Source organism: Halichoerus grypus, chromosome 3 (assembly GCF_964656455.1).
Source record: "Halichoerus grypus chromosome 3, mHalGry1.hap1.1, whole genome shotgun sequence".
Classification (NCBI taxonomy): Eukaryota; Metazoa; Chordata; class Mammalia; order Carnivora; family Phocidae; genus Halichoerus; species Halichoerus grypus.
This window is the reverse complement of record NC_135714.1, coordinates 92,944,531-92,961,600: the sequence shown is the minus strand read 5'-3', so window position 1 is coordinate 92,961,600 and position 17,070 is coordinate 92,944,531. Positions and strand designations below refer to the sequence as shown.

At 36.3% G+C, this 17,070-nt stretch overlaps 1 protein-coding gene across 20 annotated transcripts in view; it reads left to right on the top strand.

The window, feature by feature from the left end:
- CAMK2D (calcium/calmodulin dependent protein kinase II delta) overlaps window positions 1-15,824 on the top strand; it is a 320,446-nt gene extending 304,622 nt beyond the window's left edge. For 18 of the 20 annotated variants that reach the window (XM_078069156.1, XM_078069154.1, XM_078069165.1 and 15 more), the window contains 5 exons: window positions 4,902-4,977; window positions 8,890-8,984; window positions 11,006-11,234; window positions 12,623-12,718; window positions 13,861-15,824. In XM_078069156.1, the coding sequence (XP_077925282.1) occupies window positions 4,902-4,977; window positions 8,890-8,984; window positions 11,006-11,234; window positions 12,623-12,689 (467 nt within the window). In that variant the 3' untranslated portion in view covers window positions 12,690-12,718; window positions 13,861-15,824. Of the gene's footprint in view, window positions 1-4,901; window positions 4,978-8,889; window positions 8,985-11,005; window positions 11,239-12,622; window positions 12,719-13,860 lie in introns of those variants that run through there. The other 2 variants (XM_078069160.1, XM_078069166.1) reach the window with 2 other exon arrangements.
- Window positions 15,825-17,070: the final 1,246 nt, after the last annotated feature.

The window sequence follows — 17,070 nt, the reverse complement described above, 5'->3', positions numbered from 1 at the left end:
GAGAAGCAGCAGATTTTGCAAGGAAGATACTTGAGGTCCATCTTGGCCACCCCATTAGGTCTGAAATGCCAGGATAACTGGAGGTGTTACGATGCAGTTAGAAATATGAACTTGGAGCCTAGAAAGGTTTAAGGTTAGTGATAGAGCTTTGGCAGTCTTCATTATATGGTCAAAGTCAGAGGAATTAATGAGATTGCCAAAAACAAGCGAAAAGATGAAGAGGCTGAGGATACACCCAAGGAAACATCATCATAGCTGGTAATAAAAAAATTATATGACTTGTGGAGGACAGAATATGAGGACAAGACTGGTAAAATTGTGTTTGCATTAGCAAAAGTGAGGAAGTCAAGAAGAGAAAGAAATTTGGTGTTTAGTTTTAGACAAGTTGAAGAGTGTTTTCTTTCATCATCAGTAAGCAGTAAGACATGCTTCTTTATATCTGAATTGTTTCCATTTATCAGTTGTATATTTTTTTAAAGGCTACCTGACCATCACTAAAAAATGTGTATGTTGGGAAGGCCACTGGATTGGGAGTCAGAAAGTGCTTGAGTTTGTTCTGGACCACTATTCATTCAAATATTTATTAAACATGTGCTTTGCTGGATGTTGGGTTGCAGTGGTGAGGGATCCGCCCCTGTGGAGCTTACAAATAGAGAAAATGTAATCAAATACACACAAATAAATATGTAAATACATGTGTACTAAGTGCTTTTAAATAGCAGTTGTAGGATATGTCTGAATTTAAAACATAGAGACCTCTCCTAAAATGAGGGTCAGGGAAGGCTTTTTGGAAGAAATAATAGTTGAGATCTGATAAAGGAAGTAGAAGCAAAGATGGGAGACAGTTTTCCAAGAAGAGAGGATAATATATATGAAGGGCTGACAATAGAAGGAAGCGTGGCCATTTTGAATTTTGAGAGTAGGCTATATGGGTGGAATGGAGAGGATAAAGTAAAAGAGCCTTTGAATGGGTCTGGTGAGATGGGCAGAGTCTAGTCTTATTGAAGATTTCATAGTCTCCAGATACTTGTTCTGGACAAGAAATGATGGGTGCTTATAGCAGAGTGGTGGTGAAGAAGGAAAGCAGTAAACTAATATGTAAGACATCTTAAAAAACAAAGTCAACAGAACTTGAAAAATTAGGTAGGGTGGGTGGGGTGAGGGAGTCAAAGATGATTCTCAGGTTTCTTTCTGGTTTGTGCAACTGGATAATGCCATTTACCAAGAAGGTGATCCCTGGAAAAGCAAATAGATTTGTGGGGTTCGAAGTTCATAAGCTCAGTTTAGGATATGTTGGGTTAAAGATGCATTTGAGATATCCATGAAGATTCTAAAATAGGCATTGACACACAGATCTGAAGGAAAGGACTAAAAAAAAGGAAGCAACGATGCGGGAGTCATTGGAACATAAATGGCAATATAAAACACTGGTGTGGACAGGATCATAGGGATACAGTGTATGTTGAGAAGAGGGCCTCAGATTGAACCTTTAAAAGGAATTGAAACATTTAAAGTCCAGGTAGAAAAAGATAACATAGCAAATGAGAGTGAGATCATGTGACCACATAATTAGTAAGAAAAGCAGGAAAGAAGTGAGAGTTTTTCAGGATGGAGGGAAGGAGTAATCAGCAAACACTGTGCCTTTGGACAATGCCTATAATCTGTGTGCTTACCTGTTAAACAGGTAATGTTTGTCTGCATATCTCAGAGCATTGTTGATCACATCTGATCCTTGTTGATCTGATCAGATAAGATCTGCTAATGTTTGAGAAATGTGGAAATCCGTCGTTTTATTATGTAATCATTCTCAGTTCCCAGGGTTTCTTGTTTGGTTAGTTGGTTTTTAACACTGGAACCATTCACACTCTTATCTTACTCTTCCAGGGCTCTTTAGAACAATGAAAGAGCCAAAAAGATATGAATTTGAACATGAACATGTTCCTAGTTCTTTTGCACAGTTGCATGGGAAGCAATCATACTCAGGATCTGGAGCATCTCTCCTACTTACTTTTCTCTCCTGCGTTTCCCCTAGGAACCTGGAAATCCCCAGAAGCTATTTTGGGACCTGTGGGTTTAGGCTTGAGCACCTCTATTCTATAAATAAAGCTACTGGGTAATCAGTTCTCTGTGATTAAAGTGCTGGCTAAGGGTGGAAAAACTTTTGGTATTCGGAGGATGCTGTATCGGTACACTCTTCCTTCATCTTAAATGTTAATTAGTGACACATCACAAGCTGTCCCCACTTTGACTTCTGGAGTGGTCATTACTTAATCTTTTGAAAGAGGGAAGGCCAGATGATAGGGGCCCCTTCCTGCAGATCTTAGTCATCCAGTTACCTACTATAGTGATTGTCCTTTACCTTCACTGCTGAAAAGTAGAGCTAACTAGCACCAAAACCTCACTCTTCCTGTAGGTCACTGTGGCAATAGTCTCAACCACAATAGACTACTATGTACAAATGATTCATTTCCAGACTTCTGCTTTCCTTTAGAGTCAGCTGTCATATGCTGCCTGTGACTCATTCACGCTCCTTTGCCCCAAGGAAATAAGCACTCTCAAGATTTCTGAGTTCCAGGCTCCTCCGACGCCAAGATAGTCATGTTTTTATGATGGTGCAGCACAGAAGCATTCTCACTAATTCCCACTTGCTCTGCTGCCAGCTAAAGGACCATTGTTTCTGAGCCTAAGAACTGAGATGGAAGGGAATTTGTGTTGCTTTGATTACGTAGGACAAAAACTAAGCCAGTCGTAGCATGTAAACTATTAAAGAGCTAGTAAGTATTTCCACAGTGATTCAGAGGGTGAGAGATGGCCATATATATGTATATATACACACACACACACACACCCCTGATATTTTAATTCCATATTTTGCTTATCAGGGAATGCAGAGACTTTTGGAAAATTCAGAAAGTGACCTTGAACTTTTCACACTCTATAAACTGTCTTAGCCTAATGAAGCTCTACAAAGGGCACTGATCTTATGTTCATTTTTCCCCCTTCTTGTTTTTAAAAATTGACATTGTTTTCTAAACTCTAGTTTTTTACTTAGCAAACTAAGAAATTTATTAGTTTTAAACAAGGATTTAATATTGAGGAGGAAGTTTTGGTAGTCACGCTTTCTTAATCTCATTTCCTGAGCACTGTCTCACCAATGTCCTTTATATTCCAGAATCGGGTCAGCTGTCATGCATTTTTGCCAAATGTTCATACTGTTGAGGCCAGAGACAGATGAATCACTTACTGCTGAACTAAATTAAGCTAAAATGTGCCATTGGCGGCCTCTCTATTACAGAGTTATTCCCTGCTACTACTTGTGTCAGTATGTTTTGGATGCCTGGATACATTATATTCATAAATCAAATGAACAAGGGCAAAAAAATGTTTTAAAATGTGTGTAGGAGCTAAGAAACCTTATGTTCTTTTTTTTCCTAATATAAATTAATTATGTAACTAAATATGAAACCTAACCTATGTAGTGATTTTTTTGATATTACCAGCCTTGACATTATTAGCAACCATTTTATGGACAAATCATATTTGATTAGGGTAGTCTCATATTAGTATAAATGAAGTCAAGTTAGGTTTACAGGATATTTATTTTAAATAAGGAATATAATAACCTGGATAATGTGAACATTTAATTTTGTGGTTAAAACCTGTTTATTGAAGATCAGTTTCATTAAAAATCCATACTGGTAGCCTTTAATCAATAACAAACTAAAACCAAGCTTTTTCTGTGATGAATAGCAATTTCACTAAGATAGAAGGGATATAACTTTTTGTGACTCTCCCAGTTTATTTCCAGTGATTTAAGGAAATATCACAATGTTCTTAAAGCAAAGCTCAGGGAAATTTTTTAAAAATTTTGTGCATTAATTTCATTAGTAACAGAATAGTATTCTGAAGTCAAAAGCTTATTAATAGCAACTGATCAAATTCACAAACTTATTGAGCATCTATTTTATTAAAGACATTGGAATAAAACTTAGAGGATACAAAAAAAAGTAGCATCTACCCTCCCCACACACACACAGGGCGATTTTAATTTAATAGAAAGGCAATTACACAGTGAACAAAGTTTAATAACAATTTAAAACCAGTAATGATTTAACTAAAGAAGGTGTCATGGTATGTAGCATATGCTTAATTACCAAATGAATGATACACCGTAGGCATTCAAAAAAGGCAAAGAACACTTGCAGATGTAATCAGAAAGGAATTTACTGAATAGGTGGGATTTAAGCCAAGCCAACTATTAATAATTTTACCAATTGTGAGATATATATAGAAACAAAGCATGTTTGGTGTTGGAGTTGACATCTCTGCAGGGCAGCTTCCATCTAGTTATCTGCCTACGTCTACATATTGATTCATATGTTGGTTTTCCAATTTACAGAGTGTACTGAAGGCCATTTGTCTAAATATGATGGCAATTACAGTGTTGGCATCCCCTTTTGTAGAGTTGATTGGGCTGAACAGTAAAAAATAATTAAAGTGTCTCAATGTAAAAGATCATCTATGCTCTGAAGATAGACATTTTTAATGTTCAAGAGAAAAACATTTTCAAACTCAAATTGATAAAGGTAATGAGAACTTATTAAAAAAAATATATAGTCTTGGACTTCCAGGTGACTAAAGGTCCTGTTAAAATACAGATTCTGAATCTGTGAGTCTGGAATAGGACCTGAGAATCTGTGTGTCTATCAGGCTCCCAAAAGAAGTAGATGATGCTGGTCTCTGCGCTATGAGCAGCAAGATTATAGAGAGAATAACACCATTGTTCAGGGAGGGGTGTGTCTTAAATAGTACTACCCCATTTAAGAAAAATAGCAATATTGTTAGAGTTTTGTGAGAATAAAGGACAAAAGCCATATAAAATAATCTATCTTTGCCTTTAGCACGAAAGCAAGAAATTATCAAAGTCACTGAACAACTGATTGAAGCCATCAACAATGGAGACTTTGAAGCTTACACGTGAGTAGAGGCACATTTATTTTGCTTTCATGCATATGACAAAATATTTTCTATGTGAATGCGTTCTTCAGTGTACCAGAATTCATGTATATTTAACCCCAGGTTTGATATCAACAGTAGAGTTATTTCAAGGTATAAATTAAGTGTCCCCAGGAGAGAAATAAATTTAGGATTTAGAGAGGAAAGACAAGACTAATAGGAGGACTGGGGCTTTCTCTGTCAGTGCCCAGACACATCACCAGCACCTCCATATGGGGAAGGCATTCCAGGCAGAGCATCCATGAGAGCAAAACCACGAGAGAAAACACAAAAAAGGGCATTTTGGTTTAAGAAATGTTTTGCCTCGCAGCTCTGTCGAGGTGGTGGGACAGAGACAGAGAGATCAGGAGGAAACGTGAGGCAGCCTTCTTCCTCTTCAGCCAGTACACCTCAACTTTATCTTCGTCTCTTTTATGAGTTTGTTTCTTAGGTAACAATTTATTTGAAGGAAGGTCCAAATGCTTAGTTTATAAACTACTGGATCATAGGGTATATAAAGGAAATCACTCCAATCAAATAAAAATAAAGCATTCAAATAAATAGGGCATGAAGGCTTATTTCACAAAGTATGTGGGTAAATAAGTTAGCTATTGGGGTGAAGATAAAAATCAGTCTAATAAGCCTTCCCCTATTCCATACAGGTGAGTTCCTCTTGAATGAAAGAGTTAAATGCAAAAAAGAGATTGAATTTGATTTCTGATTGGAAAGATCTTTATAAGTTTAAAAGCAGAGGAAGTAATCACAAATAAGATAAAATGATTAGGCTACCCAAATAGATAAAACTTGTATACTTAAAAAAAAAAAAGCAAAAAAATTTAAAAAGCCAAGATAAGCAAAATTGAGTGCAAGAGCATTTTCTGCTCATCAGATCAGCAGGGATAAAAACTGCTGACAACCAGAGGGGTGCAGATCCTGCAGGACTATGGCGACTTTCCTCCACCACTGGATGGGGTATAAATAGAGGCAAACCTTTAGGTTAGTGGTGGTGGCAGGGGTTGGAGGGGACATGTAGTTCTTATATACCAGAAAGCATTTATGAAGTTTCAAATTGTTTTAATCCTCTTTTTACTTATAAAAATTCAACATGGTATGGATTTTTAAAGCATGGATAAAAATTATAAACATATTTATTGAAACAGTATTCATAGTGGTGAAAAATTGGAAGCATCAGTCCAACATTAAGGTAACCAGTAAGTAATATGTGGTGAATTTGGTACAGTAGATATTTATGCAGTTTCTAGCGCTCTGGCGAAATGCTTATGATGTAATTATGAGGTACATAATTATTCCAGTTACATTTTAAAAAAGCATTAAAAATGGAATGAGATATGCCCAAATGATTTTTAGAAAGGATAAAAGGACATTGCCTCTGGGAAACGCAATTATGTGTGAGGTTTTTTTCTTTCCTCCCCAATTTTATGTAAGGTATTTCTTTTATCATCAGTTACAGATAGTCAAATATTAAATATGGAAGAGAGTAACTGAGTGTAAGAATTAAATCCAAGATTGCTTCTTATAAATTGTGTATGTGCATATAGATGCAAACACATGCATACACATGTGTATTTGTATCAACTATTTAACATTTAAAATAAATATTGAAATAGTACGATATGGAGTTTGAAAGAAAACTCAGAGACAAGGGTTCCCTTTTAAACAGTTGAGAAGTCTGTGCCATAGAACCTGCTCTTTTATTCTTTTCTGATAACTTTATTAGACCTATAGGATTCTCCAAACATGAAAATACATACATAATATATACATAATAATGCATAATACATAATAATACATATATAGGTAATAGCATATTATATATATATATATATACACACACACACACATATATATATGTATATATATGTAATAGCATTCTACTGTGAATTAGTAAAAAGTGTGTTTTGGTGGTGGTGGTAGCCAGGCAAAACTGGGGTATTTCCTATTTTCTCCAACAGTTTAAAGTAATGCAATTCCTTGGAATCACATCAGTTTGCCTATGGAGGCCTGTAATCTGGCCTGGTGTTGCATTCTCAGGCCCAGGGATATTCCAACAGGACCTTCCATTTGGAGCTTTTTGGATGGTAGGATACAGTAGTGAAGTCCTTAGAACACCCGTTCAGAGCATGTGCGCACACACACATCAAGTGGCAGCTTTGTGAATCCTTTATAAATCGAAAGCCTATGACAGGTGATAAATACATATATACATAGGAGAGAGAAAGAACGAACAGACTAACAGGTTTTCAGATATACTGACTCTTTGATGGTTAGGTAAAGAGATCCATCATGGTACAGAGATTCTCAGAGGATTTTAGTACCAATATAAGGTAGTAAAAAATTTTGATTCACCGATGTTGACAACCAAAAGTCATATTTATAGAGGAAGTGATAGCCCCTGGCAGAATAAATTCCTGTTACCATAGGAACACTGTTCCTCCCATTTGCCTCTTAGAAAGAGATTATATATATATCTGAATATGAGCTTGGAAGTACCTGCCCACCAACAAGTCTAAGGCAAAATGTAAAATGCCTCCCCACTACCCCTGCCAGCCCTGCCTTTAAGGCTCTTTAAAAAAAAAAATACACACACACACACACACAAAGAATAATCACTGGTTTTTTAATTTTTATTTTCTACTTTAAGAGTGTTCCTTAAAAAAATCAATTCCACATTCTAAGAACTACTGCGAAGAACCACAGTGAGTTGGCCTTTGAAACTTGTATTTCTGTTGAACAGTTAAAATGCTATGCCTCCTAAATGGGGAATGTTTTAGGTATAGTCCCAAATCCTTTTATCTACTTTGTAAACTTCCACTAATTCGTCAAATCCAGGATCTTCTATCACTTCCTCTGAGAAGCCTACCTTTATCACCACAGGCCCAAGGAACTGTCTCCCCCTTTATGTTTCCATGGACTTACATACATACTCAGTGCTCACCAGATCAAGCAACTAACCGTCATTCCCCAAACACACTCTATGTTCTCACACTACTATCTCATTGTAATTGCTACCCTCCTCCTTCCTACCACCTTCCACACACTTGGACAACTCCTACTTACTCCTAAAAGCCCAGCTCACATTTTTTCTCTTAAATCTTCCCTGTCCCATATGTAAGTAATCTGGTTTTCAAGCACTTTGTATTTATTTCTATTCCAGTCTTAAATGTTGCATTATAATTGTTTCAAAAAATATCTGCCACATGGTGGTGTTTAACAATTCTTTGTTGAATAAATTTCTCCAAAGAAAGTTTAAAAATGTTGCATCTCTTTGTTGAATTACATTTCTAGGATTAAAAAGAAAACTAATTTGTACATTTTATTAATTTTATTTTAAAAGTTCGATAAACTTTGAATACAGCTTTTCCAGGAAGTATAGGATGTGACACAGGCCTTCAAATCAATAATATAGATATTGGACATGAATGTAGAAGGTGTCAGAAATTGTTCCAAATTATTTAATGACAAAGTTGGTTTTGTAGGACTTGGAGAGTGTATTGGACTTGGACAGCATTTAAAAAATAAGAGAAAAACTGGAGAAAGACTAGAAAATTCACCTTGGAAATATAAAAAAGCAGAAATTTAAGAAAAGAGATTCCTAAAGTAGTATAGATTATCATCTGCTGGAACTTGCTGTGGGCTCTTGCCCCTATCAGAGTTCTCTGTAAAAACGCTTTTTTAGCATCTGCTCCTCAACCCACCTTGCCAAGGCCTGTGAAAGAAATTTTGTATTTTTAGTGTTTTTTAAAGAGACTACTTCACTGTTTGATAAACAAGAGTGGATATGTGTAAAACAAAATACATTAACTCATGTGTTGGTTATTTTAATTATGTTTTTGTTTTGATGTTTTGTTTTGTTTTGTTTTTTTGTCCCTACAGAAAAATCTGTGACCCAGGCCTTACTGCTTTTGAACCTGAAGCTTTGGGTAATTTAGTGGAAGGGATGGACTTTCACCGATTCTACTTTGAAAATGGTACATTTATTCTAAATTTAATAACATGCCTTTTCCAACTTCTCTTTGAATTTCTCCCAGATTTTCAGTTTTCTTTGCTCTATTCTGCAATGAGAATTTTCACCTTAGTCCAGCATTTTGCATCATAAAATTTTGGTTTTGAAATTAAAAAAAAAAGACAAGTATAAAAGTTTTGTTTTGAAAACTAACTGACTTATAAAAGGTAATGTTGATAAAGGTAATATACCCCATATAGGTCCCAGTAAATGTATGATATAAGCTGTAAAATGAATCACCAAAAAAGTAAGTTTTCATAAATATCAGTTTATATATGAAAAAATAAAAGACACCATGTCAGAATATTTGACATAAAGGAGTGCTTTCAAGCATATTTAGTGCTCATTTTCAAAGTAAAATGTACATGAAGATGAGTGATCAGGTAAATATTTCAGTTGCCATTAAAAGAATTTTAGTGGTCGGGGTGCCTGGGTGGCTCAGTCGGTTAAGCAGCTGCCTTCGGCTCAGGTCATGATCCTGGGGTCCTGGGTTCGAGCCCCGCATTGGGCTCCCTGCTTAGCGGGAAGCCTGCTTCTCCCTCTCCCACTCTTCCTGCTTGTGTTCACTCTCTCGCTGTGTCTCTGTCAAATAAATAAATAAAATCTTAAAAAAAAAAACTTAAAAAAAATTTTAGTGGTCTCAGAGGAAACAGCCACCCAAAAGAAACTCCTGCAGAAATCCTTGAGGTCATCAAAAAAAAAAGGAACCCAGAAATTCCTTTTATCCTCTTCCTTACACCTAAAGACTAGGTATTGTGTTTTGTTTGCGTGATGCCTAGAGTGAATTCACCCTTTTTCAGTGAGATCTTGGTAAATTAAGAAGTGTAGTAATGATTAGGATAATCAAGCTCACTTCCAGTAATTATAAGCATTAACAAGAATGTCTGCCTTGGCATGGATTTTTAAGTTATGTTTAATGAATTACCTTTTTTATATTCACTGGGCATTTGCAAGCAAACAAAGAATTATGTGGTAAATTGGCCTTAACAAAGCTTCAGTAAATTTTCTCATTCTCTCATAATGTTTCTTTCAGTTGGTTCTCCATTGACACCATCTCATCTCTAGTAAAAGAATAATTAACCCATTAAATATTTAACTTCAAAACAAACTCTATATCACTTCCATAAATACATATTCTTCATAATGAGATATTCTTTTGTATATGATTGTGGAACTGAGTAATTTACTCAGATCTTTTTTGAGAATAGGAAGCAGGTTTAGACAACAGGTAAAACAGTTCAGCCTGTTTTAGTGATCTAAAAGAATGACATCATCATTTGCGCTAAATCTTCACATCTCTTGGTCATTGAATAATTAGAATGTGTAGCTATTGTCAAAACATCAAAGGATGGAGCCTAGGGAGGGCTGCTTAATCAAGAATGAACTAGAGAATCAGAACCAGGCTATATGACCAATAACCAAATTTTGGATTTTTACTGGATGACCACCACTGGACTATCATGGAATGGACTGTATGAAGTAAAGGAGTCACAGAATGAGATGGGGAAACAAATTCATGCTATGGCCAGTTTTTTTGTTGTTGTTTGGAAACCGTTATCTCCATATTTGATACTTGATGTATTTCCCTTGTCCCATGTACTTCACCAGCTAACAAAAATGAACAAGACCACAGGATATCCTGTCACCTGCTCCCTGCATCTGGGCCAGGCCTTCTCCCTCTCTATTTGTATCATGGCTTCTAACCACTTACCATTATAAATAAATACATCTCTTCAGCTTTTCCCCCGCCAAAGTTCCCAGAGTGACATGTAAATTCTTTATAAAGGGAAACACAGAAAATAATGCATATCTACTTTTGCTCTCTTTTCCTTTATACTTTGCACAGTGCCAGGGACTCAATTAGTGCAAACAATTTGTAGTTGAATGAATGAATAGCATTCCATACATTGGCCCCAGGTGAAGCTATTGGTTTTGGTTTACTTTATGTAGAAACTGAGCTCTGTTTTTCATGTTATTCTCTTTCAGCTTTGTCCAAAAGCAATAAACCAATCCACACAATTATCCTGAACCCCCATGTACACCTGGTAGGTGATGATGCCGCCTGCATAGCATACATTAGGCTCACACAGTACATGGATGGCAGCGGGATGCCAAAGACAATGCAGTCAGAAGAGACTCGTGTGTGGCATCGCCGGGATGGAAAGTGGCAGAATGTTCATTTTCATCGCTCTGGGTCACCAACAGTACCCATCAAGTAAATATTTCCAGGCTGTCAGCTTCTTTTTTAATATACCCATGGTCAGCGTTTTTTTACTTATTCCATTGTTAATAACATGATATATGTTATTTAATGCTAGCGGTTACACTGGTGGGAATGTTCAAGGAAAAACAGATTGTAACTCTAGAAAGATCAGACCAGCTGTTTGTGAGTTGAAACACACACAGTAGAAACTGGAGGATACCCTAGCAAGCAGGTTTGTTTTTGTTAAATCATGTAACAAGGCAAACTGTTTGTGGCTTCATTGTCACAATTGGCAGAGGAAGGTGAAGAGTTTCTAAAATGGCCAATATAATGTCAGGAACTTTATAGATTATCTGTTGGGCTAAGGTATGGATATTAGAAGAAATTTATAAACATAACATTTAAAATACAAGTAGCAGGTATCTCAGGGTCTTCCTCCGACGTTATGTCTGCTCTTGCGGTCAGTAATTAGATGAATATTTATTGTATATCCCCAAGGTGCTTAACTTGTACCAGATGAAATACAAGGTAAAAGTTATATTCTAGCTTAGAAAGCAAGTTACCACGGATACCAAAGAAAAATTATGAGGTTCATAACTTCAGAGTAGAATGGACTGAATGACCAGTGAAGCAAACTGTTAATAACGGTTTGGAAGTATACCTTGTGTAGAAGATATCATTTAAGACCTTGTCCAACAGTTCAAGTGGACTTTGGAGACCTGGAGCAAATGGAAGAGAGTCAAGGTATATCAGAAGGATACAACAATGTCAGGATGTTAGTTTCATATGGTAGAGGAGTATGGGTAAGGAAGGCTGGCTCCAACTGGAGTAAAGGGGAATATTAATGGGAAATAATGTTGCTCAGTGAAGGGATGAGTTGAAAACAAGAAGGGGAGTTTAGACTCAGAAGTTTGGCCCACTGCTGATCTCATTCCAAATTCTCTCACCAGGATCACCTGTAATATTGGTGGGGGGAGTGGGATGGGGGAGTAAATTTATACAAACAGCCATTCAACTCCAGAGAATCTATCAAAATGTCTTAGTTCAATGTACCACAGTGGTTTTCAAAGGCCTTCTCTATAGCCTTAATAACTATATATCACTGTTGGATTTATAAAAAGTAGATGAAGGAAAAAAAGCTAGCTATTATTTTTAGAATGAATTTCAGCCTATTAAGAGAATGACAAAAGGAATATAATAATGAAGACACCCATGTTTGTGTTTTTTTTTTACCCCAAAGAGGTACAGCACTAATTGCCAGTAAATATGGAAGGGATTATATTCATACAGTACTATAGGGTTAGGATTTTCTACAATTCCCTGAAGTATTTATGGGATAGAGCCTATTTAAGAAAACTTCATTTTATGCCAGGTGGCTTAAATGGGGCTTCTCTTAATAGGCCATCCTGTATTCCAAATGGGAAAGAAAACTTCTCAGGAAGCACCTCTTTGTGGCAAAACATCTAAGGCCTGAAAACCATTCACATATGGGTCTTGTAAGTAACATCCTGCTCCGTGATACTTTGTGAATGGAGCTAATGACTAAAAAGCTGCATGGCTGTTTTTCTTCCCTTTAAGGATATTATCTTTTGCATTATATTCGATGGAAAATATAAAAGGTCTTCAAAAACTTTTAGCATTTTTGCATGAGCTCTTGAGTCTAATGTTTGGCCTCATTTTGTAGCATAACCCTTGTTTTAAAGGTAGTAAGTGCTGAGAAGAGCCTCCCTCCAGCATATGGATCTTGGCATTTTAGCATATCCTGGAGTCCCTGCATCAGAAGTCCAGTCTGGGTCCATTCAGACGACTCTCAATTATCCAGACCTAATTCAAATCAAGCTCTAGGATTTTTTGGTGTCTGTTTTTCTAGAGGTAGTAATTTGTGTCACGCACTTGGCTAAGATTAATATTTGCTTTGCCTCACTGAGTGTAATGGTATTTGACCATGAGGACAGGCCACAAGTGGAAGTCAAGCTGAAATTTAAAACTTACATAGTGGGTAATTCCAGAGGATAATTGAAAGTTGACTGTAATTAAATTCACGCCTCTGTTGTTTTTTAAGATTTGTTTCTTAACTTGGATTAGGATTCAGATATGTGTGCTAATGTTGTGAATATCTCCTCCACTCAAAGCACTGTACCTTGTCAGAGCTTTTAAGAAATAGTGCTCCCTGCTGTTGGATTAAAAAACCTCCAATTAAATAATATGTTTTCCCTACTTTTGAGGCTATATTCCTCATTAAATGGACTTCTAGGTTTAACTTCCCAAGGAGTCTAAGAATAATGACAAAAGCTAAGAATGCACTTAAATTTTCATCTCTTTCAACAAAATTATATCTGTTAGTAAACATGAATGCTTACAATGCATAATTAAGTTCAATGATGTGATTGAAGCCTGGGTTCCTGTTTCTATTTTCAGCTTAGCTCTGTGTGGACAAGTTGGCCGATAATTAATAGTTTCCTATTTTAATATTGTCCGTTTAACATTGTGTATTTCATCTTTTAATGATCACAAGCAAAGATCTTTTATACAACTGTATTTTCGATCTATTTAGAACTGTAGCCTAGTCACATCTTTGGCAAAACAATTTTGTAAAACAGTATAACTTATTTCTCACTCCCCCCCCCCTTTCTTTCAGCTAAATATCAACAGTGCCACCTCTGCATTCTTGTTCTCAAGGCACCTGGATGGTAACCTGGGCTGTCCTCTCCTCCTCTTCATGCATGTTTCTGAGTGCATGAAGTTGTGAAGGTCCTACATGTAATGCATATGTGATGCACCATCTTGTCATATATTCCTTCCTATACATTGTTTACACTTCAACTATGGGGATGTTCCATACAAAATTCAATTACTGTTGGCAAACAATAGGGGGAGGTCAGACAAAAAAAATTCCGCAATATTCCAAGTACAACCTATTCATCAAGTTTCTGTTTATGCCAAGATATAAGAGACTTCAAAATTATTCTCTGAATGACAGTTTGGAAGAGAAACATACATTTTTAAAACTCTTTGCTGTTAATCAGTTTGGGCTTGTTTAACAAAACAGACAAAATATATATATATAATATATATATATATATATATACCTTCAATTTCCTGGTGTGATCCTGGTTGAAATTGCTGTCTAACAATTAAAGTAGGTTGGTATGTGGCCAAAATCACTCATGAATGTGGAAGCAAGAATCAGTTGGTTTGCTGCCCTCTAAAGTCATGTTGTTTTTGGTCAAACTGTAAACTGGAAAAATTCACATAATTTAAGAGTGATCACTTTAAGATATATTCACACTTCCGGTGAATTCACTGAGTTTTGTGTTCCTTTCTCAAATATGTGCTCTCTTTTCTCCATTTGATCTTACTCGTTGCTGTTCGCTTTTTCTCCACCCTCTTCTGTCTTTTCTCACACACTACAAGACAGAAAGGAAAGTGAAATTTGCATAATAGAGGTAACTAAACTAGCACTTTTGATCATCTTCAGGACCCACAAAAATGTCAAGATTGTAAAGGTTTCTAATTCTGCTTCGGCTCTACTTTGGACATAGGGATCCTAGGTCAGTGGTATTAGAATTGTTTAAATTTCGGGTAAAAGCAGTGAGGTTCCTAGTGTCCCACAGACTGGCAAGGAGAATACCAGGTTGTAGTGGATCAGGGTTTCGTGCACATGCGCTTAGTTCTGCCTAGTGCAAAGGGCCCCTCCTGCTCCACCACCACTGGCTGGTTTTCTAAAGTCAGAGAGACCTGCAAATGATTTCCATTCTCGTAAGTGTTTAGAACTTGAGCTCTGTGGCTTGTGCTCTCTTAGCTTCTCTCTTGTGTCAGTAACATTATCTCCCTGTGAGGAGTTAGGATTTTCCAGTTTAAAAAGAAAAGGGAAATGCCCAGATTTTCTTTGTGCTTCTCATTTCTCCTTTGTTTATTCAGCTCCTGTAAGGCTGTTTCTCTTCCCCGAAATGCTTTATAGTGCATGGTATCTTCATCAGCATTATTTTAACAATAGTAATTCACAATCTTCAGAAGCCTATTTTTAAAGCAGAAGCAAAAAATCTAAACAACCCTCCTTCTTTCTCTCATTTCACCTTTCTGTGTTGATGACTAATCACCTTAGATATTGTTGCTAGTGGATGTATGGTAGATGGATTGAAGCTTTTCTGATAATTACACGATTTAAAAAATATATATTTAAAATAAATATATACAGTAAATGTATTGAGCCATGTTAACCTGCCAATGAGATCTGTGAAAAAGTAATGGCCTCGTTTTTCCCTTTTTGATTTCTTTTACCTTTTTGTGAACCGGCTATACGTGGCATACATGTATTTTAAAAATAATTAATAGGTATAGAGTGGGTTTTTTTTTTTTTTTACACTTTTAACTTAGCATGTGGTGTTGAAGTATTACCGTAGATCAAGTTTGTCTTCCACACTAAGATGTGAGGAAATTGTGATTTGTTCTCTCCACCACAACTGAATTACACAATTACTATCTTCTATAATTTTGAAACACTGCAGTTTACCATGGGACACTGTATATATTTCTTGCCATAATGGTAAATGACTGATTGATATATTTAAGAGTTAATAAATTTGTGATTTCTGCTGACAATGTGTCCATCTTTATTTCTTGAGAAGAGGTACTACATGCATGCGTGTTGCTGGCCAGGGCCAACAGCAGTGTGTGCTGCTCTGGTCTCATTAGTTCCTAACAGTTTCCCTTTGATGGAAAGATGAAGTTTTTGAACTATGCTTCCTTTTAAGAATACACTTGGTAACAATACTATATGCACAAAATAACAGACTCTGCTAGGAAAATTTTTCTGAGAACAAAGTAGTTAAAAACAAGAGTCCTAAAATTTCTAAATATGTCCTCCAATCCATCCTTCAATGGCTGTTAGGGCGTTCCTTTTTTTTTTTTTTTTTTTTTTAATTTTTTTTTATTGTTATGTTAATCCCCATACATTACATCATTAGTTTTAGATATAGTGTTCCATGATTCATTGTTTGTGCATAACACCCAGTGCTCCATGCAAAAATGAACTATTGGGACTTCATCAAGATCAAAAGCTTTTGCAAAGCAAAGGAAACAGTCAACAAAACCAAAAGACAACTGACAGAATGGGAGAAGATATTTGCAAATGACATATCAGATAAAGGGCGTTCCTTTTTTAACCCAAATCTGACGGTATAACACTTCAATGTTATCTTCAGTAGACAGGCAAGCACCCCATCTCCTGCTACTCCCCAACTTGAAGGTAGAGAAGTACAACATCTTTTGATTTACTGCAAACATCACACATCTATTTATGCTGCTTCTCACCTAGGATATTCTTACTCATTCCTAAAAATCCAATTTAGAGTATCATCCACTTGATTAAACTTTCCCGGACCCTGCTCTAAGCTTGCTCATCCTCTCAATATTGTGTAGTTTGAGTCTAATTCTTGCCAGCCATGCAGTTTTGAAAATACATCTTTGTGTCTCCTCTACTGGAGTATAATGTCTCAAGAGACAACTGTGTATTCATCTTTATATCTCTAAACTCAAAGAAGGCCAGGAAGGGAGAAGCTGTTAATAGTTTTGAACTGTTGGCCAAACCATAAATGGGAACCTCAAGATGCAATTAGACACTCCTGGGTTTAATGTTTGGCTCCGTCGCTATTGTCTTTGACACACTGAGCATGTCGCGTCTTCCCTCTGAACGTTAGTTTTTGTATTTGTAAAATGAGAACAGACATACCAATCTGCTAGGGGTATTGTGATGAGTAGAGATGATGGGTACAAAGTACCTAGAGTAATATTTGGTAGATAATATTAAATGGTAGCTGCTATAACTGTTATAATCATCGATATTAAT